Genomic DNA, 12943 nt, shown 5'->3' with positions numbered 1-12943 from the left:
AAGGTTGGATTCTTGAGTGGAAATGATGAAGATACTATAAAAGCATGGGTTTTGAGGTGCTATATGGTTTCCTAGATTCACACCAGAACTCTAGTCTACAGTAACTCAAGAGCAAGCAATAAAGTGAGGTAACTGATACTGTTTGGCTTCCTTCCACTGACATGTTTAAGGCATAAGTGTTTAAACTTGAGCAATACTTATGCACCTATTTGAAAGAGGGTGGGATAAATTGGGTATACATCATCGGAATTGCTCCGGAATTTATTGCAAACTTGCTAGAGGTACGAAAGATTTAATCTAACGCTCTGAGTTACACCAAAATGGTACCATTTTAGGTGAGATCAAAATCTGATTCTTAAGTGGATAATGGTATCATTTATTTTTGGTTTTCATGGTAACCCAGTTTGACTCACTATGGCAACAACAGTGGGACTTAATGTAGTGAAGATTAATCATTCTCTCAGGCAAGGCACTTCTTCAGTGGGTCGTCTCACTTTGGAGCAATTAAACTGTTCAAAAGGGGCTTGGGTCAAATGCAGAATTTGAGGTGCCCCATCACTTCTACAACAATATACTGCATCTTATTCAATGCAGATTTAATCACCAGCTGAAGTTTCTCACCTCCTTCCTGTATGAGCAGGGCAAATCTCTGTGTTCTTCTCCAAGTCTCTCATTTCATTTTCATTTATTGTTGCTAAAAGAAACATAATTTACAAGAATGTAGAAATACAGGTTTTTAGCTAACATCAATAACCTTAAAGTAGTAAAGTTCCTTAAAGTAGTAAACTCCTTACATGTTGTTTTGATGCAAAATGTGAGCAGAGCATAACATGTTGCTGGGAAGGAGTTATAGAATCATCTGGCTTGGAAGACATCTTCAAGATCATCAAATCCATAACCATAAGTGGGGTCTACTGAGTCCTATCACTAAGTCATATTCCATAGTGCCATGTCCACTTCCTTGTGTGATCATGATCACCCTCTCCATGAAGAAAATCTTCCTAATATCCTGTATTAATCCCGTCTAGTGCAACTTTGAACCATAAGTCCTATCACTGGTCACCTGAGAAAAAAACTGGATTCCAAGGAGTTTTTAATTAAAGCCAAATAAAGATATGAGATGCTCCTTATTTTTCACATTTACTGATTAAGAAAGATACCTAGGGGAAGAGGTTGCATTTTCAAAGAGCTGCATTGAACAGTCTGCCCTTTGAAAATAGTGCCCATCTCATTTTTTTATTTAAAAATCAAATTAGCCTTTTAAGCTATTAAAAGAATTGACCTTAACTGCACTAATGCAATCATCTCACCATATTCCCATCATACAAATTAGCCTAGAGGAAGAGCAATTGTCATCCCAGAACTTTGCTTAATTATTGCCTGATTGCTTCTTCAACCTTCTTTCTTTAAAATCATCCTTCCTTCTTTCTTCTCATGTTTTCCTACCTTGTCCCATGAAAACTACCATCATCCCCTGCAAGTGGACTCTCCAGCAACTTTTCCCTCACCTGGGTAGTATTTACTTTGCCAGTGTAGGTGTGCCACGGGTCTTAGAATTCCCATAGGCAAGAGTCTGATCATCAGCAAAATGGAGTATGGAGAGACCTCTGGAAGTGTTCCCCTTAAAAGTGGGCTTCCAGTGCTGTGCTCAGATTAAACCTATCTGAATTGCTACTCTTTTTGCAGTTGCACTAATTATTCATTAAGAGACACAGCTACTCCTTCTCCAGCTAGCACAGTCAGCCTGCTATAATTGTGCTAGGCTTTCTTTAATTTTCTTGGTGACCTGAGTTTGCTGCTTATTTTCTTGGCACAACAGAGGAAACAGAGTAATTTATTTAATCCCATGGGCAATTCAGGGACTGCCTGGACTAACAGCAGAAAAGAAGGAACTACCCCAGTCCACTCACCAAGAGCAATTGGGTCAGCAAAGTGTGGGATGGGAATCTGCCATGGTGGGAGCTGAAGTACTGTATTGTCCTCCAATCCTGTAAGAAAATATCTGTGAGTTACAAAGTTTCCTAAGTGATTCTGGCAGCCTGCTTGGAGTTGTGTCTTGGACTTGTAGCTAGTACATTTTCATTAAATAGTATTATCTAATGGATTGCAGCCTGGATTGGAAAATGCTCTCCTGGATGGGAAGTGTGTCCTGCAGTCATCCAGGATTTGGAGTTGCTCTACTAGGAGCTACAAAGCAGGAAGGAGGGCCTGACCTCTGCCCTGAGCAGCTTTCAGAGTAGTTGAAGTGCAGCAGGAAATGTATACTGGGAAGAAAGTTGATATATGCTGGAGTTGCAGAATTCAAGAAACACCTCTGATGGTGGACCTGTCTGGAGCACAGTACTGGAACTTCAGCAAATTCACAATTTTCTAGATGTTTTAAGAATGAAATAGCTTAGCAATAAAGGACAGTTGTGAAATTTGTAGATGTAGTTTGGAAAACTGAATTTTTAACTGCTCCTTTAAGCTGTTTTTAAGGAGTAACTTAATTATTTGAACTAAACCACTGTAACTTCAATGGCTAACTGTATCTCAAGACATTAATTTTTGGCAGTTGAGTAAGTCACATATCCCTGCTTTCGAATAAATTCTAAACATTCACCTTGAATTATTGCACAGTTAGTCTACTTCTAAAAACATTTCCTTTCTTTGGGGCTAAGAAGAATGCCTTCAAATCCACTGACAAGTAGATGTTTACTGTTTCTGATGATTTCAGGTTTAATTATGACCCTTCAGAGTTGTTTCTACATTTGCTGTGGACTAATTGGTCAACATTTCTCATTGTTTTTATTGGGAAGTAAGGGCTGCTGTACCTGTCTCATTCTTGTACCTGATTTATGTTCCTGCTATTGCTTTGCCTGTTATTCTGTATCTCAGATCTTAATTTAATGCGAACCTTATGTGCCTCATGTGATGGAAGCATAGATGTAATATTTCCCCATGTTTGCAAATTTGTGAGCTTAATAGATAGTTGGCAATGCTGAAGACTTGTTTGTTAGGGCTATCATGCACCGAAGACTAGGGTGATCAAATATGCTATCGTGGGTTTCAGAGCCATGGAAAATGCTGTTGAGTTATTCTTTATGAAATCATAGTTTGATTTCTTGTGGGAATTGTGGCAGAAGTAGAGTTTATGGAGCAGTTAGAATTGGAATTTTAAGAGCAGATAGAGGCTGGGAAATCTGAAACAGGGCACTTAAGGAATGGTGTAGGAAGGAGGTGATCAAATAGCTTGTTACGGACAGTGTAAGTAGTAGACAATTCCTAGATTTTGATCTTGTCTCCCCACCTAGCGCTGATTTATGAAGTGGATTTATGATTTTACCACCTCAAAGGGGTATCTTGTGTCTAATCTCATGCTAAATGATTTGCAAACCTAATCAGTACTTGCACAGAAGCCTTCAGAGGGCAGCCTTCATGTTACAGGAAGGATTTGGTGTATCACCAGATGGTGCCCTTCTGTATCAGGCAGCAAGAGATAGCTGCCCAAATGCAACATGAGACAGCATGTTCCTGGATGAGAGCTGGAAGAGAGATGTATTCTCTGTGGATTAATGTTCTAGCACTTCTGATTGTTTGTTTTTGTTGAGATAGAGCACCCACATTTGGAGCAGAACTCTGGTCTGGATTCATTGCTTTTGTTTTCATCTTTGTTTGAATTGAGCATCACATGTTGTATTTCTTGTTTTGAATTGCAGTATGTACTGAAACATCTCTCTGTAAACTAAAAGCAGCAATCTATGTCAACAGTCGTCTCACAGTGACTAAAACAACACGATGCAACATTGGTAGGGATGAACATTTAACTGTTGTGGGATCAGTATTTAAATGCTATGAACATGAAGAAGTTTTTAGAATAATCTGCTGTAGAATTACAGTGAGTGGCTATCAAATATTAATGGATGGAAAGCATACGTTCCGCAAACTAGCTTCATGTCAAGCATCATTTAAATTAAAGCCATTTGCAATTTTTAAAGTCATATTTAGAAAATGAGCCCTCATTAAAAGATTTTTTTTTTTTTATATTGAGTTTTGATCTGGTTCCTTTTTTAATTGATAAATTAAGAGGAAAGAAGATGTTAATGGAATTATTTGCAGACTTCTAATGACACAAATGCTAGAAGGCTAACCTCCAATAATTACTGTTATTACAAGTAACATACACATTTCTGGTCAAGAACATATTGCAGAAAAGCTCTTTCTAGTACTGTTATTCTCTGTACATTGAGGAGGAGAGAGAAAAAGGGTGGAAATCACATTCTGTAATTCCCCAAGGTGATAGCACCAAGCTCAATTTTTGATGTGCTGCAGCTTGTAGCAGACCCTGAGCAGATTTAATCTGAATGTTGATGGCTGTAATGGCAGAATTGTGCCAATGACATTGTGAGAAGGAGCTCCAAATGGATGACACTCATATGGTTAATCTATTTTTAAAAGAAAATCTTCTTTAACTCTCCATATATCAGATTTGCCACTTTCCTATAGAGTTCAGTTACATTTGGAGCTGAAAACCTGGTAAAGTTTGAAAGATGCATTCTATGTTTTACAGCCTGCAGTGAAGGATTCTTAACCTTTTCTTTCTGGTTGCTCTGATATTTTCTCCCCAAATCAAAATCAATTTCAATTGATCCCTCTATCATGCTTTTGAACTCATTCGAGGTGCCTCCTGTTGGAATCTGCTATTTGTGTGAAATCAGCTGCCACTGTTTTCAGGTTATACAAGGAGCTTATAAGAGGAGGATGATCATGTAGAAGATTCCAGATTTCTGACTCCCATTCCCCAAAATTCATTTATAGGAATGTAAATATTTAATGCCTGTCAGGCTCCAATAGCTAAACTACACTTCAAAACATATTGAATAGCAAGGATCCAATAATCCTAATACACCAGCAACTTCCATGAAAATTTATCTTCTATTTGGTCATAAGGGACACTGACAGATCTCCGTGTGCTTAACCTCAGCAAACAGAAGGCAATGTCTCTGCAGCTGCCTTGTCCTCACCCCAAGGTTTGCTCTGTGCTGCCAAGACAGGACAGGTAATTGGATGTTCTTCTCTTTTGGTAGGTACTGGACTGGATTGAAAATCATGGAGAAGCCTTTCTGAGTAAACACACGGGAGTGGGGAAGTCTCTGCACAGAGCACGCGCGCTGCAGAAAAGACATGATGACTTTGAAGAGGTAGCACAGGTAAGAGTCTGAAATACATTGGGGGAAAAAAAAAACCAAACAACTAGTATTTTGGGAGCTTTGTAAATTCATGCTGCTGTCTTCAAACATCTGGAGCTGACCAGGATCCAGTGTCATAGCTCTGAAGGTTTGCATGCATACTGTGAGTCTCTGCAAGTACAGTATGTCGCGTAGGAGGTTTTTTTATTTGCTTCAGAATTAGAAAGGCAATCATTACAGGTAGCTATTATTAGTAGTACAGAATTATTATGTTACAGTTGTTATTATATTTTGGCATGGAGGCAAAATTTCTTCCCAAAAGCTCATAACTCCTTCTTGAAACATGCTCATAGCTGATGTTTAAACATATATCCAGTCTTTTCTTACAGAATGAAATGAAAAGGGGACCTTGATAACTTCTTCCAGGGACTGATTAGCTTCTTTTTTTTTTTCCTTTTTTCTTCTTCTTTTTTTTTTCCTCGGCTTATGACCAGCCATTATCCATTCTCAGCTCTCCCTGTCAGATCATGTTACACTTTTTGTCTTAGGCTGAAGTAGTATCTTTGAGAAATTGGTCTCCAGTGAAGGTACCTTTGTATTGGGTGTATTCAGATAAAATTCTGATTGATAAACTCTGCTTTAGATAGGGTAAGTGCTTTGCCTTCTTGGTACACTTAGGCAGGTTTTTGCTTACGTAGTTCACTATGGCATAAGACAAAAATTTATTAGATTTCAGTTTTGTTTTTCCACGATAACTTTCCCATGTGTTGGCCTGGTTTAGTTTTAGATGTTCCAGCAGCAGGGACATAGCTCTTTTACTGCACTCCAAGGGAAGCTATTTCACTGTCTGACAGCAGCTACTGGCAAGATTATTATTATTTTTCCTCTCCCTATATTCAATTTATATATACATACATATATATAAAGCCACAGTGTATATCCCCTATGTCTTGTTTATTTCCCTTAAGGAGGTAAATGCCAAGGAAGGAGATGAAATAACAGTCCTGAAATATCTGTTGAATGTTAGCATGCCTCCCTTAAGTACCCCTTAGCCAAGTTAAGCATATTTAAATTTGCTAATATGTTCTTATTAAACACTCCTTTGTTAACCATTTCTTTGAATCCATTCAGTTTGCCAACATCCTTCTTTTAATTAATATTCAATTATCAATGGAATACTCACATTCCTTGGCTTGCACACCTTTCAGCTGCAATGAGACATCATTGCATACCATTGACAAATCATACAGTCTGAAAGCAGCAGTTCTAGATTGACAGATCTCTAAAATGTTCTGGGGCCTCCCATGCCTTTCAGCCTCCTGACAATAGGTTTGAATTTCTAGAGTTGCTTTTTTCAGATTTATTAAAATGTGCATTCATCTAGAGGTTGCAAACCACGTTCTTAAAGGGGTCATCCAAAAATGTGAGTTAGTAGGAAGTTTCAGCCTGAAATCAACATTAGGTGCCTTTCCAGAGGATGTGAGTTAAATAGCTGTTATTAGATCCAGTGCTAAGGGTAACTGAATAAAAAAGAAGGTCTAATAATATGCAGGAACCAAAACTAGGTGATCTAGTGTCCTTTGTGATATTAATATTCTCTGAATTTCCCTCCTCTATGATGTATTAGCATCGCAGCTCCAGCTCTGTCTCACATTGCTGGATTAGTTTGCTCTTTTTTTTCCTTTTTTTCCCTCACTGGACATACAGGAAACAAATGAAGAACAGGTGAGAAAAGACAGAAGAATAAGTGGTCTTGATGATGAAAGCACATCAGAAAAAGCTGAATAAAGGCTTGCTCCACTGGTTGATGTTATTTAGAGATCTGTCTGTGTGTAGGTATTAGGGTAAGCCAGAAAAGAATTGCTCCACCAGGAAGTTTTCTGATTCCCTCCTGTTAATCCTGCTCCTAAAATATTTCAGACAGTTTGCCTGTTAATAACTTTAGATATATTTCCATTCACTTCATATAGCCAAATTCTGAGTGACGTAAAGGATGTACAAATGCAGTTCACTGGATGGAGTTCATGGGTTCCAATGGAGGAGTGTTTCAGGGGAGGATGGAGAGAGAGAAAAAATGCATGAGTATATAATCTCTTATAGGTTCCTCTGAATTTGATTTCTTCACTTCTGTGATCACCTCACTTTTACTCTTACAAAGCATCTTGTTTCTCTGCTTGGAAATTGTAAGCAGTTCTGTGCTCTGAGTCTGAAATTTATGATATTTGCTAATTAAAAATAACTGACAGAAGTCAAGCTCAGCTACCTTTCCCCAGCTTTGATTGAAAGAGTTCCTGGGCCCTTCCTCCCATGCATTCTCACTGCCGGATTGCCGTTGCTAATTTATGAAGCCTGTCTGCAGTGTGACACTGGAATGTGATGCTGGCAAATGGACACGGGGACATGAGAAGGGGGGAAGTTAAAGGAATGTCAGGCTTTATCCCAGGTCAAGGACTTGAGAATATAATACTCTTTGCTTTCAAAAGAATAATAGCAAGAGTAAGAGGGAAGGTCATAAATTTATCACACCTGGGATTCTACAGCAGAAGCTGCTAGGGAGGTCCATTTTGTAGTTGGAGAATAGATCTCCTCCCAACTCTGACTGTGACCAGTTTTTACTCTTCCCAATTCCCTTCCTTCTAATGCTTAACTCTTTACAGCTGCTCAGCTATTAGTTCATTTTAACTTCAGTATAATTTTACTTTTTTTTCCTTCAGATAGCAAATGCCTTTGCCCTAGGTAGGGTAGATAGCTGGAATCGTTTATTCCTGATAGAGCCAAGTAACAAAGCACAGGTGCTAAGATCCTCAAACAAATGACTGAAGATTTTGTGCATTCCCCTCATTTGGATGTTAATTACTCTCTGCTAATGATAATGAAAACAGGTGGTTTTTAAAAGAGTGTAATGCTGACATACCTAGTGAGACTGACAGTACAAATGTTCTTGCTTCTGGCAGTTCTCTGACCGAAAAAAAACCAAAACAAAACAAAAACATACAGTACAAATTTATTCTCCAACATCTACCTTCTTTTGTTTCCGACATATTTACTCTTATCTCCTGCTGTTTGGGGAATGCATTTGCAAAGGTCACGCTAGAAGCAATTTTCATGAGTTTTTGTGATATTTGCAACCACGGGCAAAAAGTTCATGTTTTTGAATGCTACATGCAAAGAAGAGAAGTGTATCTGGGATTGCCGTGCTGAGAAATGCGCTGATTGACTGACCTTCCAAGGCACGAGATGGAGAGGTGGAACCCATTCCCTCTCTGTCTGATTAGAATCTTCACAGATTTATAAATCTGGATGTAACGATCCAATCAGGCATGGCCCAAATAGATCACCTTCCTGCACAGAAAAGCTACGCTTGGAAAATGTCAGTGATTTTAGAGCAGTTCATTGTGGGCAATAGGAAATATAATGTGGGGTCCCCTTCTGTCAGAACTGCTGCTTAGACAACACTCTGGCAATTTCTTTACTCTGTTTGTTCTACATGGCAGGCACAGATGGGGAAGGTTTTTGTTTTTTTTTTTAATTTGGATTAGAAAGCTGGAGCTGCTGGGAGGGAGTTTTTTGTCTTATATATATATATACATATGTATACCTGTGAGTGCTTCTTTGCCAGTGCTGATGCTGTTCTTGGGCTGTACCCTGACCACACCAGGTGTGTGGGCACTGTGCCTCCTGCACAGGGAAACTGATTGCTGATGAGGAGGGTATCAAAATAGCAACCAAAGAAACACTGCCCTTCCTGCAATTACAGCTTGTCTAGGATTGCTTTATGCAAATCAAATGGATGTAGTTTGCCCAATTATGGTTGTAAATCCAAATATAATTTCATTTTAGCCTCTCTAACTTTCCCTTATTCATTCCTTTCGCCCAGTGTGCTTTCCAGTGGAAAAATTATGTTAACAGAGTGCACCCCCAAATCCCTCAACACTTCAGCACTATTGAGTTGAGCTCTGTGAGTTGGAAATCCTTCTCCCCTTCTCTGTATGCGAAAGAGGGGCCGCAGACTGTTCTCCCTCCTGGCATTCCCAGGAACCAGAGGTTACAATGGCCTCATCTCTGTGCACTGAGGGCATAGCTGCATTTTTGCAGGCATGGAATGTGGAAAGCCAATGGGGAAACAGCCAGTTACCCCTATGCTCTGCTTCCAGTCTGAGCGCTTTGGGATTTGAATGCTTCGCAGCAAAGGGTTCTGTAGTCCTTCTGCGTTTAGCAGCTTTTCAATAGAGCAGTTCATCGTGCATTCTGCAGGAGAAGGCCCACCACTACGTGCTGCAGCCTGTAGATGGCACTCACTGTGCATCATAAGAGACCTCCGCTCTGCTAATGTGGTTTTGTATTTAGTACCTGTGTGCATCTTGCATGCAGTAGTTAATTTATTTTTCGCAGCAAACCAAAGGCACTGATGGTTACAAGGTAGACTCTGCAACTGTGCGTGTGACAAAGCACTTGTTCTGGATAGCCTGTCTGAAATATATGGAGCCGTTCTCATTATGAAACACAGTGAGAAAGTAGACTGAAGGCTGGGCTGAGCATCAAAGGGCATGGAGCTTATCTGTGTGACCAGAGGCAACTCTTGGCTCTGGCCTCACTGCTAAAACAGCTTCAGTTTAGGTACATACCTGTTCTTGGGTAGCTGTGCCTGCCTTCCTCCAAGAGAATCTTTGGATGATAATTAAACACCTGGAAACAGGTTTTGAACCATCAAAGATGATCTCATGTAAATATGTAATATTCCTTTGAGAATCAGCTCTTCTATTCTTGGGGAAATAAATATATTTCCTATAAGGGAAAGATTTCAGAGGATATACTGAAAGCCAGCAGTCTGTATCCTCTACTGGAAATCAAAACTAAAGAATCATAGAATGGCTTGGGTTGGAAAGGACCTTAAAGATCATCAAGCTCTAGCCCCCATGCTTTGGGCAGGATTTCCACCCACTGATCAGGTTGCCCAGAGCTTCATCCAACCCAGCCCTGATCACCTCCAAGGAAAATGAGGAATATTCTTCATCTGAGAAGCAATATGTGCTCTGGTGTTCCTGTCTAGAGTCTCCCCTTCCTCCACTGAATTGTTCATAAGATGCGGTCAGTTCAGAGTTTTCTAAAAGCTCCTGGAGATAAAAAGACCCTTAAGTGTAAGCATGTTAAAAAAGTATGGTTATATTGCTCATCATGTGAAATATCCAGTGGATTCATTAAGAATATTCATTGCAGGTAAGAAAAAAATTATATTCTGTGTTCTCACAGCTGAATGTAGTTTTTCTTGAACTGCTTTAAAATCAAGTGAGGTAATGGAATAGTCAGGCAAACCCTGAATTGCAAACAGCTACTTGTTTGGCCTTCAGGATAAAAACCTAGTGCTTTCCCTTACTAATTCCAACTCTGTTGGATGTCATTGTTCTAAAGTTTGGCATGAAGTTCAGTACTAACGTAAACCAGCTAGGCATAAATTAGTACCCAGGCTGATAATGAGCACTTAGGAAGCATTGTCCCGGAGTGGTTTTTTTTATTATTATCACTTTTTTTCTTTTTAATTTTGTGACCTACCTGGTAGTTGGGTGAAATACCTCGCCAGGCATATTGCGTTTCTCTCTCTTGGGCGACATAAATAAAATGTAGAATCAAATATTAGACTGGGACAGGGTGAAAGCAGACAAATTTGGTAAGAACTGTGTTTAAAGTTAGCATTGCAACTATGGTTTCAATAGTGCCAAATGTTGTGCTAAGAAGCAAAACACTGAGACAGACCACTAAAAGTCAGTTCCGTATATAACTTTTTCATCCTTTGCACAGTCATTAGCAAGTTCTGAAGCTATAACATACAGTTTCCTGTTTTCTCCATTTATGCAAATATATTCATTTCAGCACAAAGAGGGAAAAATGCCCACTGGCAGCAGATGACACCAAATTACGTGCTGTGGAGCAGCAGTGATGGGCTCCAGAAACTGTGGTGTCTTGTAGCTGGCCTGAGTTTCAATGTGGGTTGTCTGTGGGGGTTATCTGGGTGAGGATGTATGGATCTCAAAACTTCCACCAGCATAGTTAGAAAGGTAAATAGTTCACCATGGAAGCAATAGAGTAACTTTCTACATAAAGCCTAGCAGGTCCTGGTGACTCAGGACTAGGATAGTACAATTGAATGGGTGGCTGCTAGCACTTCGTGGTCTAGTAACAAGGGGGAACTGGTTTCAGAGAACCCAGGCACAGAGACCTTCCTGGCAGTCACTTGAGAGCTATGCTTAGTATGGCTTGGCTCTGAATTTGCATCGCAATGCATTGCTCCTCAAGCTACAGATGATTTCCTTTCTAATTTCTTCTCCTTCAAAGTCACCTGACAAGTGGATCTTTTCCTTAAACAGCCTGCAAAATCTCAAGGACTGGTAGTAATCTGTTTTTGACAGTTGCCATGAGCTAACTTCCTATGGCTGATTTATTTGGGTAGGTTTATTCTTGTGTCTTTAAAATAGGTTCCTTTCATTTGCCTATAAAGGCAAGCTGCTGTTCCCATGGCAGACTGGCAGAACAATGAAGCTATTTAAGAAATATGTCTTTTTTAGTTCTAGAAGTTCTAGAAAATTAAATTTCAGTTGTGTGGGGAGTTCTGAGTATTTGAGTTTGTCTCAATTGGAATCAGAAAAGAAGGCCAACATTTCCTGAAGAACTCTGGAATTTGTTTGTTCAGGTAATAATGGAAAAAATAAACAGTGATGCAGTATGCAACATAAAAGCTAAAGATACATTCAGTGTTTTACTGATGTTTCAACAGAATAAGCAAACAGCTGAGACAAAAGCTGTCTGCTGGTAGAAATTTCTCTGAAGTGCACACTCTTAATGAATCACTGCTGATCTGACTGAACTGCGTGTGCTGGTGAAAACCAATGCCATCTGAAGGCTCTGGATCCCCTCTGATAATTTTTCCATGTGCTCTTCCTATTGGCAGCCCAGTGGGCTATCAAACTCTACCTATTGATTCAGGAAGATTAATTGCAGCGATGTCCAAGTCTTGTTGATAATGAAAGTGGACTAGTACTCTCAGATCCATTTCCTGCAGCCATTAATAGTGGTGGGGATTCAAGGTGGCCCTGTGGGCCAGCCAGTTGTGTCTTAGGGAGAGCAGCACTGCATTAGCCACAGCAGCTGCAGCTCACCACAAGCATGATGTTTTGCATGTATTTGGTACAGGAAATTTCATTTAGGTCAAGTAAGTATCAAAGAGATTTGAATTCAGTAACAAAGCAAGGTAATTGTTAAGGCCAGGTGGTAAGTATTCCTTATCACCATGCAAATATTCTGGAAAGAGACTAACCGGGACTGATGGATCACAAGATATAGAGCAGTGTCGCATTGCAAGTTTCAGAAAAACTGCCCCCTACACCATGTCACTATGCACCACATCTACATGTTTCTTGAAATGGTGACTCCACCACCTCCCTGGGCAGCCTGTTAATTCATCAACAAGCATCAGCTGCATTGTCTCCTACTGTACCTTTTGTGCTAAAAAGAACTTATTGTACAACTCCCCAGAGCCACAAATCCTTCAGAGCCATGCTTACAAAAGAACTTGGCAGCATTAATGGGCTTGTACCACCTAGTATTACTTATTAAATCCTTGATGTCCCCTTATTCCTCATATCAGAGGGCTGGAGCACCTCTCCTATGAGGAAAGGTTGAGGGAACTGGGTTTGTTTAGCTTGGAGAAGGCTTCAGGGAGTCCTCATCATGCCTTCCAATACCTGAAGGAGGTACAGGAAGGGGAATGCCTGTTTACAAGG

At 39.9% G+C, this 12943-nt stretch overlaps 1 protein-coding gene across 10 annotated transcripts in view; it reads left to right on the top strand.

Moving 5' to 3' along the window:
• Positions 1-12943, top strand: part of KALRN (kalirin RhoGEF kinase) — a 445988-nt gene that overhangs the window by 245033 nt on the left and 188012 nt on the right. For all 10 annotated transcript variants that reach the window (XM_052676088.1, XM_052676076.1, XM_052676075.1 and 7 more), the window contains one exon: positions 5067-5189. In XM_052676088.1, the coding sequence (XP_052532048.1) occupies positions 5067-5189 (123 nt within the window). The remainder of the gene's footprint in view (positions 1-5066; positions 5190-12943) is intronic.

Source organism: Tympanuchus pallidicinctus, unplaced genomic scaffold (genome assembly GCF_026119805.1).
Source record: "Tympanuchus pallidicinctus isolate F22 unplaced genomic scaffold, pur_lepc_1.0 scaffold15, whole genome shotgun sequence".
NCBI classification, from domain to species: domain Eukaryota; kingdom Metazoa; phylum Chordata; class Aves; order Galliformes; family Phasianidae; genus Tympanuchus; species Tympanuchus pallidicinctus.
The sequence above is the reverse complement of the archived record's forward strand: the minus strand, read 5'-3'. Positions and strand labels throughout refer to the sequence as shown.